A 15,516-nucleotide genomic window follows, 5' to 3' on the forward strand; every position below is an offset into this window, starting at 1 on the left:
TGCACACGGCTGGGAGGCAGACGCCGAGGGGCGGTCTGTGGTGTGACAGGGGAGCGAGATGCAAAAGTTGGAAGGGTGTTTGGAAACGCGAGGGATGCACGCTGTGTTCCCTTCCTGCCATCCTCCAGGGCTCTTGACGTTTTTACACAACAAATATCTGTCAATCCAACTCCCACTTCATGTTCTTCATTTAAGCTGTTAAAAAATAAAAAAAGTCTTTCTTGCCCCAAGAACTGTGGTTTTCTCTTTGTATAAATCTTACTAACTGGCAAAGATAGCTTGTTCACTTTCCTCACCTTATCTCTTATTATTTAAGTTATACTCTGAAAAGAAAATCATTTAAGAACATCTAGTGCTTTCAGAAGAGGAAAACGACAACACAGCTTGTTCTTACAACCCTGTGAAACTCACTTTGCTGTGAGTCCATGGAGCCCTGCCATCTTAAGGTACATGCTATTTCCTCCAGATTTGAACCAGACGGTCTCCCGGGTACTTGGAAGTTGGGATATTCTGTGTTAAAGAGGTATGAAGTGTTAAAGAGCGGTCTTTTAATTCGTGCGGGATGAGGTGGGAGATAAATAAGTCCAGCGCATCCTGATGCTAACAGCTCATAAGAACCTCTTCTGGCCCAGCATGGAGGGTCTACATCTATAGCAGTGCAGGCCATCACCCGCTCATCTGTGGAGCTGGAAGCCACGGGGCCAACCCCAGGCGGGGCTCCTTGGTCAACCTGAACCATGTCACGTACACACACCCGAGACCGTGACGAGCTGGAGGGCACAAGACCGTGTCAAAGGAACCCCTCCCCTGCACAGGCAGCTGCACACATTCTCTCGTGAATGAGATAAATACACTAAAAAAGAATCTCTTCTGCATATGGAGATGCAAACATAAAGAAGTGGACATAGAATTTAAACTCCGTCTCGTGTACTAAGTATGAAAAGTACTGTGTTCTTTAAAGGAACTATCAGCCTCACTGACAATTATCAATAGTGATTCTTTTGAAACTTCTAATTTTTATTTTATGCATATCCTTTCTGTAATAACATTCTAAAATGGAACATGCCGTGGGTGTTCAGGGCCAAAATAACACATTTTAAAGTTTTCTACCCACTTGCCATCAATCACCTCTTCCTTTGACCTCTTTTCCTGCCATCATCCCACCCTCACACATGTAAGAATAGAGCTGAGTCCTCCCAGAGGGCGAGATTTCCGGCACGGCTGCTTCTGTTCTAGAAGTGGTGTTTTATGTAGAAGTGAGCACAGAAAAGGTGATGGTATGGAGACCCAGGAGGTGGGGATCGCCACTGCATTCAAAGGCCATCCCTGAACTCGAAGAGAACTTGAGAACTGAGGGGGCAGTACGAGACAATCTCTTGAGACTCGGTTTTACCAGCCACCTCAAGCCAAAATATATTTGACTAACTTAAAGTCAGTGGTTGCTGGGACCAACAGTTGGTATAACAGTTACGTCTCTGGACTCCCACATGGTCAACTGTGGTTCGAGTCCTGGACCTGGAGGCTTAAAAGTCATGCCGGTGTGTGCGCGTGTGCCCAAAAATCCCTAGAGAAGAATGGAGGAGAAGGGATTGTGGCATAGCCATTCCCTCAGGAGGCGATTTCCACTTTCTGTCTCTCTGTCTCTTTGGCAAGCACAAACTCCCTATAGCAAAAATCTTTCTCAAAAAAAGAAAGAAAGAAAGAAAAAAGTAAGTGGTTGCTATACTTGTCAATGTAATTTACATATACAGACTACACAAATAGCTTTCATGGTGAGATTATCTAATACTACATACTATATATATATAGTACATAATATATATAGTGTGTATGTATGTATATATATATTATATATGTATGTCTGTGTGTATATATATTATATATATGTATGTGTGTATATATATTATATATGTATGTGTGTATATATATTATATATGTATGTGTGTATATATATAATATATGCATGCATGTATATATTATATATATGTATGTGTGTATGTATATATAATATATGTATGTGTTTATATTATATATGTATGTGTGTATGTATATATATTATATATGTATGTGTGTATATATATTATATATGTATGTGTGTATATATATAATATATGCATGCGTGTATATATTATATATATGTATGTGTGTATGTATATATAATATATGTATGTGTTTATATTATATATGTATGTGTGTATGTATATATATTATATATGTATGTGTGTATATATATTATATATGTATGTGTGTATATATATAATATATGCATGCGTGTATATATTATATATATGTATGTGTGTATGTATATATAATATATGTATGTGTTTATATTATATATGTATGTGTGTATGTATATATATTATATATGTATGTGTGTATATATATTATATATGTATGTGTGTCTATGTATAGCACAGTGTTACACACTATGTATAGCACATAGTAACAGAACTATAAATCTACTGGGTGACACAAAAACGACCAGCATCCTCCTTCCCCTCTCCTTGCTGATAGCCCTGGATCTGGAGAGGCCAGTTTTAGTGAACACTCTTCATGCCAGCCTCAGTATTAGAATGCTGTTTTGTGCACACTGAGTCAAAAATTGCCTTAGACACCCCTTTCTGATTCCTAATTCTGTCTTCTGGAGAGGGCGCTATTGGAAGTTCGGTAACTGGCGGTGGTTCTCCCTCTTGTCCCTGGCCTGCTCTGACAGTGTTGCTGAGGGGTGAGCCTGGGTCGTCTCCGTTTCTGCCCGGTGGATGCCCAATAGTCTCACATGCCACCTGGACACCATAAAGCCCACTGACATCCACAGCCAAGTCCTTGCTGAGCTCAGACATACACCCTCGGAGAGCTAAGGCCCATCTCAAAACGAGTCGCCCACCTCAGTAAACGTCAGCTGTCAGCCCTCCTCCCCTCCATGCTGTCTGCCCTCCAGCCACCACCATCTCAAAACCCTGAGAGGAGAATGAGGGGGAAAGATGGGGAGGGTGGCTTCTCCCTCTCCCTCCCTCTGTCCCTCGCGGGCAAGCACACAGGTCTTTGTTAACACCTGTCCAGGACGTGTCCTTTCTGACGGCTCTCTGCCCTCCAGAAAGAATCCCTCTCCATTCTCAGCAGCTACCAGTTCCGTTCCGTAAGTGCGAACCCAGGAAAGTGTTTAAAACCTGAGCTGGAACCACGAAGTGCGGTTAAATCTTGGAAGACATTTTTAACGAGTCTTTCATTTCAAAATGGAGGAACTGTAGCAGAGATGGTGTCCCTTCAGAGGTCCCCAAACTTAATTCTGTAAATATTAGGACTTTCTATTGGGAGGACGAAGAAAAAAATCGTACTTCTTAATCGAAGAAATGGATATACCCCAGAGGGCATGTGTGCTCATTAGAGAGAGAGATGGGAAAGCACCCCATGGGGACGGTCACACTCTAACCCCTTCCCCTCCTCCTCTCCGCCCCCTGGGGAGGGACCTGGGGCCCGCGTGCACAGGGACCCGTGTGATTTTCCAAGCTGCCAGGTCCAAGAGTCAAACCATGCAGTGGGCCATATGGGATCTAGCCACGGGGCCACAGGCTGGCCCAAACTGCTATGTTTTTATAATAAATGACGACGATCATGATAAAGTCATTATAATAATTACTTTATAACACCCAGTATGCATGGTCTAAAACTGTACCGACATGACCTTATTTACTCCCCGTCTTGCCCACCTCAGTAAACGTCAGCTGTCAGCTCTCCTCCCCTCCATGCTGTCTGCCCTCCAGCCAGCCACCATCTCAAAACCCTGAGAGGAGAATGAAGGAGAAAGATGGGGAGGGGTGGTTTCTCCCTCTCCCTCCTTCTGTCCCTCGCTGGCAAGCACACAGGTCTTTGTTAACACCTGTCCAGGACGTGTCCTTTCTGACGGCTCTCTGCCCTCCAGAAAGAATCCCTCTCCATTCTCAGCAGCTACCAGTCCCGTTCCGTAAGTGCGAACCCAGGAAAGTGTTTAAAACCTGAGCTGGAACCACGAAGTGCGGTTAAATCTTGGAAGACATTTTTTAACGAGTCTTTCATTTCAAAATGGAGGAACTGTAGCAGAGATGGTGTCCCTTCAGAGGTCCCCAAACTTAATTCTGTAAATATTAGGACTTTCTATTGGGAGGACGAAGAAAAAAATCGTACTTCTTAATCGAAGAAATGGATATACCCCAGAGGGCATGTGTGCTCATTAGAGAGAGAGATGGGAAAGCACCCCATGGGGACGGTCACTCTCTAACCCCTTCCTCTCCTCCTCTCCGCCCCCTGGGGAGGGACCTGGGGTCCGCGTGCACAGGGACCCATGTGATTTTCCAAGCTGCCAGGTCCAAGAGTCAAACCATGCAGTGGGCCATATGGGATCTAGCCACGGAGCCACAGGCCGGCCCAAACTGCTGTGTTTTTATAATAAATGACGACGATCATGATAAGGTCATTATAATAATTACTTTATAACACCCAGTATGCATGGTCTAAAACTGTACCGACATGACCTTATTTACTCCCCGTCTTCGCATGTGACACACAAGACCTGATGCTCCCACTGTGCAGTGAGGACTCCGCAGTGCAGGTCTCCCTAACACACTCAAGGAGAGGGGGGAAAGATCTGACTCTGAGTCTAGAAGAGTCAGGGAGCGTGACCGACCGCAGCCATGGCAGACCGACAGCAACACCAGCCGCGAGCCTGGGCCGTGAGCAGCAGGCAGGCCGGGGCAGAGGAGGGCGAAGCGTGCCCCCAGCCATCCCACACTCCACGGGGCAGGCCCAGCGTTCAGCACCCTCAGCAGCCCTTGCCTGCTGCCATAGCCACCGGCCGTGACTTCCACCTGACCCCAGGGGAGTGACGTGCATGCTCACAGCTCATCGCTACCTGCCAACCCTTCGGGGGCCCACTCAGGCTTCTTTCCCAGGGCTGGTGGAGACACCATCTGTTCGACCCTCCTGCCCACACAGTCACCACGGCCTGCACGTGCCGCAGTCAGCACCCTACTGCCGGTCTGCTTTCTTATTCCACCCCCTTGGTAAGAGCTGATACTTAGGGCGGGACCCACAGCTCCCACACGGTGTCATTCTGTCTACCTGTGCGGAACATGTGTACCCGCAAACGCCAGACCAGGCGCCCCATTCTCAGTGCAGAGTTCTCCGTCCTTAGCTGGTAACAATTAGCCCTCGCTCTGGTTTGAATAGGAGCACATCACTGAAGCCTGCATACACCAAAGCGCTGTGAAGGGGGCTTAGTGTGTGCGACATTTTTATATTAATATTCCATCTGAGTTAGGTCAATGGGACTGTCTCAGAAAATAATGAGACCTTGGGAAATGCCAAGAGAAATAAAGACTTCACAGCTTCAGTTCTCCCAAGAGAGAACCAGAATACACAGGCGAGTGCAAACATAAAAGGGGGACGAACAGAGTTGAATTAACTGAAGTTACCAGTGAGGTAGCAGCTGCCGTTAGCAGTACCCGTCTGACCTAGTCAATGACTGCCCTGGTCTCTCTCCTACTCTGACAGCCTGGACTTCTCTCCTGTGATTGGCAAGGGTGGGCTTAAAACATCCACAGACTTCAAACCTTAGGAGTCTAGACTGGTTGGGGCCAGCAGGTGGTGTGGTGGTTAAAGTGCTAGATTCCCACGTGGTTGACTGCAGTTCAAGTACCGGACCTGGTGGCTTCAAAATCACACCGTGCATATGCGTGTGCCCAAAATCCTAGGAGGAGAAAGAAAGGAGAGTGGATTGTGGTGTGGCCATCCCCCAGGGAGTGATTTCTCACTTTCCCCCCTCTCTCGTTATCCAGTGAGAAAGGGCATATGTATGCCCTAAGACACAAAAATAAAGTTAAAAAAGAAAAATTTTTAAAAATCTAGATGGCATGTTGGTGGTTAAGGTCACAGTTACACTACAACACGTTTACGCGGAGCCATGGCCGACAGGTACTCCCTCCCTCCCTCCCTCCCTTCCCTCTTTCCTCATCTTCTTCCCTCCCTTTCTCCTTTCTCCCTCGTTCCCTACTTCTCCACTTCTTTTCCCAATGTTGAGAATCTCTTCAAAGTTGAACTCTTTTTTTACTTCTTTTGGAGAGGTTTTTCTTATAGGGCACGTGTGCTCACCAGAAAGACAGAGAGAGACAGAGAGACAGAAAGCGAGAAATCACCCGCCAGGGGCAATGGCCACGCCGCAATCCCTTCTCCATTCTCCTCTCAGGATCTTGGGCAAGCACGCACACGCGCCCTGCCTGAGTTTAAGCCACCGGGTCTGGGACTCGAACCACAGTCAACTACATGGGAGTCCAGCGACAAGGCCATTATGCCAACTGCTGGTCCCTCAAAGTCAAACTTTTCACAGATGACTTAGGGCACTAGTCATTGATACCATTTATCTGGACTGCAGGTTTTACTTTTCTGTCCTGGCCCACGGTTTTGGCCGGGCACATTTCCCAGGAAATAATACGCTTAAACGTGAAGCACCTGTGACTCTTCTTCTGCTGTCACTTAACGGTGATTCCTCTATTAACAGCCTGGGGCGAAGGTTCCGTGAAAGACAACAAATGGTTGGTTTTCCTTTTTTAAAATTTCCTCAGGAATGACAGATGGCAAAACACACACGACCACTCTCTCTAAATATGCTCTTTGCAAAGCCTTCCACTAGAAGCAGGAATTAGAGGCAGGGCATGTCCGGATAATGAACCGTGGTGTAACAGACTCGCAATAAGTCATGAGCGAGCTCACAGCTCCGTCAGGCCGATGGGTCTCTGACACCTTCCAAGGTCAATATAACATCTCCGTAGAGTGAAGATTTTAACACTTTCCCGGATGTTAGGATTTTTTTTCTTGAAAAAGCTTCCTGGCTACAGTAACTGGGCGTTAATGATTAAAGATGACAAAGGTCCAGCCAGGAACTGCCTTGGACAAGCAGGTCCCCAATTCCGAGCTCCCCTCTATCTGGAGCAGCCCCGGAGACAGCTCCTCTGCCTTAACCACCTAGGGTGACTAAGGAGCCCCTCAGTCCCAGCCCACCCACATTACCCCAACGGGCCAACCCTGAACTCCCCACCCCTGCTGTGCCTCGCCCATGAGACCCAATGGAGGCCGGGGCCGATGCCCTCCTCTGCACATCTGCTGTCTCCCTGGAGTCTTCCCTGGTGGCCCGGCCTGGCCTGGCACACCCCTGTCTCTGGGGCCTGTGAGTTTTGTTCCCTGGGCCTCTCCAGCACTCCTGGGGTGGCCATACCTGACCACCCACATCACAGAAAGACACAAGCGGTCGCTGGGTACACCTGTGCACCCATGGCAGGAAGCTTCTCCCCAGTCTCGCACTCGGTCTTCTCCCCAACTCCAGGTCTGCGTGTTCCTTCCATGCCCACCTCTCAGAGGATGCTGGCCCCACTGACATGCTGACACGTGGGAGAGGAGCGAAGGCTAGCATGCAGGGTGACCAGGAGAGGTCTCCGCCCTACCAGGAAACAGTCTCATTTTATTATTATTCTTTAAGTTTTTGCCATAGGACGCGTACACTTGTCAGAGAGACAAAAAGTGAGAAATCACCCCCAGCGGGGCATGGTCACACCGCATTCCTCGCTCCTCCATTCTCCTCTTGGGATTCTGGGCATACACACCCATGCACAAGGCCAGCATGAGTTTCAAGCCACTGGGGTTCGGGACTTGAACAACTTACTGTCAGCTTTAATTGGTCTAACTTTTATAAGATAGATAAATACATGTATTCATTATTATCTATATTTTTTGTTGTTTAATTTAAAACCCTGATCTTGCCTCTGGTCTAAGTCACCCACTTCCTGTGCCCTGGAATTCCTGTGGCTTCTGTCTCTCCCTAATGCAGGTGTTCCGATGTTTTCTATACCCAGATGGACCCTGAACCTTCTGCCCTCTCGTCTCCCATTTTGAGGTAGTGTTTCAGTGTATTTTCTGGGAGTTGAGAGTGTGTATGGATGATATGTAGTTCTTTATGTGCAATTTGAACCTTACTGCTCTGTGTAAGTACATTGGACTCACTGCCCTGGAGCAAGCAGCAGTGATTCCAATTAGACGTGTAGCACTGTCAACTCCAGAAAGCACTTTCAGCTCCCTCTGGACCTTCACCCTTAGGGATAGTCCTAAGTCTGCACCCCACTTCCATGCTCTTTCACATCCTTTTCTGACAATCGGACAAACTCCTCCTTTCCGGTAAGCTGCTGCCTCCCCCAGTCAGGACCACCTCCACCACCACAGCCGCTGACTTCCCTCTTTGCCCCCAGCATGCCCCCTAACAGGCTCTGGATGCCTGCAGGGGAGAAGAAAGAAAGGAGAAACAGAAAATGAGCCTCCGTTACAAGAAGGCAGTATGTGTTAGAAGGGCCTGTTTAGGGCAAGAACACGAGACTGATGTGGTATTTTTGCAACCATAGTTTTAAAACATAAATGGTTGTTATTTAGGAGTAGGTCGAACACATCACCTCCCGAGAAGCTGGAGGTGTGACTGTGGTGTGCGAGCAGATTTCCGACAGCCCGGGGGAGGAGAGGCATCTGCAACGGCTTTCTGTCTGCTCTCTCTTCATGTCCCCTTCCCCCAGATCCACCTGCTGTAATGCGTCGAGGTTTGTAAAATGCAGACTTGACGTCAAAATGGCACTGACGAAAACCTCAGGTGGATCACCACTACCCCACCAAACGAGGGCTGAACCTGAGCCTGAGCGGCAGATTCTCCAGGCTATGGCCCGTGGACTGCCACCAAGTCCTCCCTCTACGGTGGACTCTGCTTGGGGCATGCAAAAGTGACGAAGTGACAACAGCCCTCCACTGCCATGCCCCCCAGCCTGCCTCGGGCTGCCTCGGGCCACCCCTCACTGGCTGAACTCCTACTCAGCCCTCAGAGCTCAGCCGGCCTCTCTGAGACCGCCGGTGTCTGAGCCTTTGGCCTAGAGAAGCAAGTGCTCATGGCGGCAGCCCTTGACTTGCTGTGGACAGGGCTCTTCTCTTTCACAGCCCACGGGCTCCTCGAAGAGCAGGACCGTACTGTCCTCTCCCTGGCAACTCCGTGCTTCCCGCCGAGTCCCTTACACCTTCGGGCGCGTCTTCCCCACGAGTGAACCATGCACGGCCATTCTGTAGGGCTGTACCAGGCAGCTGCTGTCCTGCTGGGAAGCCGGTCCCTGGTAGGACGCTGCGTCTCACCCCAGATCGCCAGGCCAGCGCTGTCCGCTCCTCCCATCCAGAGCTGCTCGGATCTCAGGAGGGCGTCCCGGCCTGCCTGCCTCCTAGACGCTCACTACGGAACGGCTCGTCGACTTCTTCCTGTGGGAAGGCCTGTTTGTCGTACCCCTCTGTTCTCGATCGTCCCCAATCCTTCTAGGAACTGGTCAGTCACTGGGGATAACTGGTCAACCCTAGCAGGCTCAAGGTTTTAACTCGAGGCCCCCCACCTCCCCGTTTCGGAAGCCTGCAAGCATGAAAGACATGGAGGAGGACAAGTGAGGACCCGTGAACTGGAGGAAGTGAAGGCACACACATCGCCGTCATGGAGGACGGTGGACAGGTCAGCGAACAGCGCTAAGGAACCCGAGAGCGGTAAAACCACAGTGGAACAAGAGGCGCCGTGCGAGCACGGAACGTGCGTGAGTATTCTGTCCTCCCTGGGCCTGGGGTCGGCTTCGGAAGTCTGTGGGGAGACGGTCCATTGTCTACCCAACCTCCATCCTTAACGCTCTGCTCTGATGTTCGCGCCCATCCCAGATCTCAGCCCTCAGGGTGACAGTGTGAGGGATGGTGGCGCTGGGAGGCGATGACTTCGTGAGAGTGGAAGGAGGTCCCAGGAGCCCCACGCCTTCCACCACACTGGACCCAGCTAGGAGGCCAGTCCTCAGCAGCCTGAGCCCGCCTGTGCCTCCATCTTCGAGTCCTGAGCCTCTAGACAAGGAGCTACAAATTCCCGGTATTTACAAGTTACCCGGCCTCTGGCGCGGTCAGCAGAGCCTGAGCAGAGGAAGACGTTAGTAACAGCCCCTGAATTCCTGTGGGACAGCACTACATCCAGCAAGAGGCGACCATGACTAAGCACAGCCAATGAGACATGTGGGGTGTCGGCAAGTCTGGGAACTGTGCGAGGGTATCCCCCTTAGTTCTTCCTTCCTGTGGGGTAGAATGCAGAGATAATGACTGGTTTCAAGCAGCCGTTTTGGATTGTGTGGAAGCAGACTAAGGAATAGCAAGGGCAGTAGGACAAGGCCTGGGTCCTGGACACTGAGATCCTTGGCACCTGCAGAGCCGGAGTGGAGGAGCCACCAGGACTGTAACACCAGGGAAATCAGCATCTAGTGCAAAGTCACGGTTATTCAGAGCTTCTGAACTCACTCCTAACTGGTGAACCACTCCTGGCTTCAAGGAGTCTGAGATCCAGAACAAGAATACTTGGTACAATGCCAAGATCTAATAGAAAGATACCCATGCCTGATTCTGGGGAACGACTGGATGGATGAAAAATCAAGCCACAAGGAAATAATGTTGTAAACTCATCAGGGAAGCTAACCCCTCAGAAACGATACTATAAAATGTCTATAAAAACAGCCACGAGAAAGGGCATGGATGGACACACGTGGGGCTGATCTCGGTGGTGACCCATATTTGGATGTTTGCTTTTGACTATGACCAAGTAATACTTTAGAGGTTTAAAAATTAAAATAGGGACCAAGGTGGTGTGGATGTTAAGATGTTGGATCCCATATGGCCAATGGTTCAGTTCAAGTCTTGGGCCCAGCAGCCTGAAAATTACACTGGGGACGTGTGCGTGTGTGTACACAAAATCCTGAGAGGAGAATGGAGAGAAGGAACTGTGGTGTAGCCATCCTCCCTGGGGGGTGATTTCTGTTTCTCTTTCTCCCTGTATATCTCTGTCTCTCTCTAGTGAGTGTGCACGGCCGATGACAAACTACCGAAACAAATTTTAAATAGAAGGAATTTTAAAAGAAAAGCAGAAACTTATAACTATTTATATGAAGGAAGCTCTATTTACCTAAATTCATTTTTAAAGGGAGACTCCTGCCTGTTCTTAGGCCCTCAGACACCCGGGTTCTCATGTTGAGTAAGCGGTAACTAGATGTGGGGTCATGGGGATGTCACTTACTATCCAGACCTTGGTAAAATGAGAACGTGAGTAAAAGCACTTTGAAGTTCCTTCTAGCATTACAATTCTTTGGATTTAATCAGACATTTGCTCCAATGAATATCTTACTGCACGTCTCCCATCAGAGGGCCGTGAATTCGAGTTACTAAAATGAGCTAGCAATGGAGTTGCGCTGTGTCTATTTCCAAGTGCCTCCAGATATAAATGCTAGAGAAGGCCAGAGAGATGACTCCGAACTTGGCCCTCCTGCTATGTTTCCATAGTGGCTTTTCCATACACACAGCATGGTATTTCTTTCTTTTCTTTTTTTTTTTTAATTTTGCTAGAAGGCACATTCATTCACCCGAGACAGAGAAAGAGAGAGGAGAGAGAGAGAGAGAGAGAGAGAGAGAAAGTCCCCCCGCCCTCGTGGGGGGGGGTCACACTGTTTCCTCCGTTCTTCTCTCGGGATTTTGGGCACACATGCACATGCACTCAGAGTGATTTTCAAGCCACCAGGTCTGGGGCTCGACCGCAGTCAGCCACGTGGGATCCAGCCGCCATAACCACCACACCATCGTTGGCCCAGTGTGCTATTTCTGAAGGTGCTGTAGTTTTTGTCCACGCCTATTTCCTCGTAGACTGTGGGCCCCTGGAGAGAGACTGCATCTCCTAGTGCCACTCAGGCCCTGACTGCAACGTGTGATTTATAAATGATCGCAGAAGAGATGAAGGAGAGAAAGGGAATTTGTGTAAAAAGATCCTGATCCTAAGAGAAAAGGATGACTAATTTTGTGACTGGTAACTCAAAGCCTTCTCTGTTTTCTATGTAATCCAGATTATGATTTTAACTTGTGACATTCATTATTCACAAAAATTTTTGAATACCTGATCATTTCTGCAAGCTTGACCGACTTTTAGGTTGTTGCCAGAATAATTCAGCCATTGAGAAAAAATGGGGCGATGGGGCACATGCCAGTACGGATCCAAAGCTTCTGCTTGAATCTCAGTTATGGATTACACTGAAGCTTCTGCACCTTCGGGGAGACCTGGCGAAGGACGGAGGGGCCTTGGCGCAGCCCGTCTGGAGGGACCGCGTCAGCTCCGGGAGGGAAGTCCCACTGAAGCTCTCGTCTTGGTGAGGGCAGGCCAGCGCCATGACCACGCTCACTGCTGCCCTGCATATCTCAGCACTGTGGAGGCCATTCTACCCCTACCCCGTCCCCAAGGCAGGCCACGAAAGCCACAGAGAGCTCCGGCTGCTGTCTGATTGCCGCTCCCTGTGCTCTGCACTCCCGCCGGGATTGTCACCCTGCTTCTGACTGGGCCCGAAGGTGAGCTTATTCTAACTGGGGTCCTGAAACCTACTCAGGTGGGTGTCCACGCAGAACGAGACGTGGTCTGAGTACACTCACGTGTGCCTCCCTGATGGAGACTTGCACCACGCTGTAAGCATTTATCCGCAGGGGATCAAAAATAAAATCAGGTTATTAAATAAAAGCAGATCTCAAACAACAATGAAAATATCAGTATTAAAGAGCATACCGCAGTACCCTGGAGTTCCACACACCGTCTTCATGAGCACCTGGTGTTCCACAATCTTAGAGAGTCCGAAGTCAGCTAGCAACACAGGAGAGAGGTGAGTGAAGCACGTTTTTCTCAGCTTTGATCAAATGCCAGAAGACTTTTATTCAAAAATATGCACTTATTTATTTTGTTTGCTTTTTGTATTTGATAATGGGGTAGGTGTGGGTAGGGTAGGAAGCTAAACACAATGCTTTATATGCATACACACGAACCTATATTTAATCTTTGTTCCTCTAAACAGTTCCCAGATTTAAGCAAATAAACTATTTTTTCTTAAAGAAATAGCTTTGTTTTGTTTTATTTAATGGTATTACTTCAGAGATTTATGTAACAGTACTCTAAGGGACAATAGAGAATTAGTGGTATAATTCAGAACCTTTAATCCACTGAGAAAGGTAATAAAAAATGGAATTTCATAAATGTAATGAAAATAAGCAGAAACATCAAAAGGATTATTCTGTTTGAGAATAAATAATGTTAGTCCCGAGTGCATTTGACAGATAAGAATTTACTCCATTTAAAGACTTTTTTTTTTTTTACGAAAACCCTTTTTATTCATTTCAGAATTGTACCTAGGTGAAATACTGTCAGAGTTGCTGGTGCTAGGTCTACTTGCTGGGAGGCGTGTGTCTCACTCAGGAATCATCAGGAGACCAGTCAAGGCCATTCTTCAGAGAAGCAGGTGCAGAATGGGCGCCATCTTAGACTTCAAGGATAAACCCACATGCCTGATCCTCCTCAGGGAGAGCAGCAGGGGGCCCTTCCGAAAGGGGGGCTGCGGCCTAAGCTAGGATCTTCCCATCCATTTAAAGAAATGTTTTTAAGGATCGCATCTTTGAAAGGGATGTCAAAGGAAGTGGAAAGTCCCCGCTGTCCGCTGCCTTGCAGGAGTGGTCATGAGAGCAGGCCGGCTGCAGGCAGGACTCAGGGCTCTGCCTTCAGTTCCTGCATTTGTGCAGCACGTTGTGTTGAGCGAGCTTTTCCACGACAGGAGCAACGGAAGTTCCAAAGCTGTCCACATTTGTAAGTGCACTGAACTCCTTAAATGAGCGCTACGAAGGGTGGCCCCAGAAGAGCCATGACCTTCACAGGAGTTCAAACAGACTCTACTAAGGAGAGTTTGTCCAAAATAAAATATATATATATATAATCCAAAATAAAAAATATATATATGTAAATTATATATGGGTAAATGAAGATTTTCGTTGGCAGGGACGTGAAAAACAAAATTTAATACTTCTTTCTCCCTAAAATGCTCATTTGAAGATTTCTTTGGGGGGGGGGGGGAGTCAGCCTATAGCTTAAGGGAGCAGGATGCCATGTGGTGGACTGCAATTTGAATTCGAGCTCCTGCAGCTTGCAAAACATGCTGGGTGTATGTGCGTGCATGCCCAAATCTTGACAGGATGGCGATATGGAGAAAGGATTGCAGCATGACCAATTCCCATTGGGGGGTGATTTCTCTTTCTCCCTATCTCTCTGTCTCATTGTTTCTGGCAAGTCCTTATGCCTTTTGGCAATTAAAACGAAAAAATTAAAAATGAAATTTGAGTAGGTCAAAATTCCCCAAAGTTCATTTCTGTGATTCTTCAAAATGTTTAATGTGTGTGTGTGTGTGTGGGGGGGGTTCCCAGAGTCAAATAAGGCTTTAGGGAAAACCTCTTTGTATGCCATATAACACGACAGTCTACATGGGAGCATTTTTAGGGTCCTGGGGAAGTCCTGCAGAAATAAAACATCATTGAACCTTGAGGCTAGCATTTCCTAACTTATTTGACCAGCAATAGCACCTCTGCAAATAGCACCTCCAACCAAAAGGAGTTCTTCTCCCTTATTAACACTGCTGACAAACCAGTGTTCTGTGGAGTGCGTTTGGGGAAATACAGATATTAATTTATCTCTGTTCATATAAACAAATGACTCATAGCCTAGATTCGCAAATATGCATGAAATATTTGCATCAAAGTTCTTGATTGTTTAAAAGTAAGCTTCAAATAATCAGTAGGATATAAGTTAAGAACCAACACCTAGCACAGCTGTGAGGTTTTTGTTGTTTTGTTTCATTTTTGTTTTAGATTTTTCACCATAGGGTATGTGCACTCATCAGAGAGAGACAGAGACAGAGTGAAAGAGAAGGTGAGAAATCACTCCCCAGAGGGATGGCCATGCCTTAACCCCTTCTGCTCCCTTCTCCTCTCAGGGACTTTAGGCATGCACCCATACATGTATGGCACGTACCGCAATCCCCCCTTCTCAGGATTTTAGGCTTGCACACACACACACACACACACACACACACACACAGGTATGGTATGTTTTTCAAGCTGCTAGGTCTGGGACTTGAACCTTAAAGTTGGCCATGTGGGATGCAGCTGCCTTAGCCACCACGCCACCTGCTGGCCTCCAGAACTGTTCGTTTTTCTGTCCTTTTCTTCATTCGAAACTCATCTACAAAACACAAAGTCATCTCCTGAGGTCCCTGCCACTTCTAAGAGCTGCTGCCTTTGTGTGCTCAACCACGGGGAAACATTTCCAGACCAGCGTTCTGGGAAACAGCTCACACTTCCAAAACAGGGCCTCATTCCTTTACAGCAGTCATATATCTGAGGGACTTAAATAAAGGCAAAACCAGATGGAACCACAGTTAAAAACCTCACAAAATAAACTCCTTCTGCTCTGGGGGAGGGGGTCACAAAACATCAGGAAGGCTCTCACCGATTTTGAGGGGTGCATCCGGAGCAGGGGTTGCATAGAGAAGGTTCTCTGGTTTGAGGTCACGGTGGACAATCCCATTTTCATGTAGGTACTAAACAGAGAAAGTA

At 47.8% G+C, this 15,516-nt stretch overlaps 1 protein-coding gene across 1 annotated transcript in view; it reads right to left on the reverse strand.

Annotated features, from left to right (window-relative positions):
• The window catches only part of CAMK4 (calcium/calmodulin dependent protein kinase IV), a 129,340-nt gene that overhangs the window by 37,778 nt on the left and 76,046 nt on the right, over positions 1–15,516 (reverse strand). Inside the window, exons 5-6 of the mRNA XM_006161106.2 lie at positions 15,410–15,500; positions 12,653–12,727 (exon numbers count right to left, since the gene is read on the reverse strand). Coding sequence (XP_006161168.1) covers positions 12,653–12,727; positions 15,410–15,500 — 166 coding nt within the window. The remainder of the gene's footprint in view (positions 1–12,652; positions 12,728–15,409; positions 15,501–15,516) is intronic.

The sequence above is a fragment of the Tupaia chinensis genome, unplaced genomic scaffold, assembly GCF_000334495.1.
Source record: "Tupaia chinensis unplaced genomic scaffold, TupChi_1.0 Scaffold138235_1, whole genome shotgun sequence".
NCBI classification, from domain to species: Eukaryota; Metazoa; Chordata; class Mammalia; order Scandentia; family Tupaiidae; genus Tupaia; species Tupaia belangeri.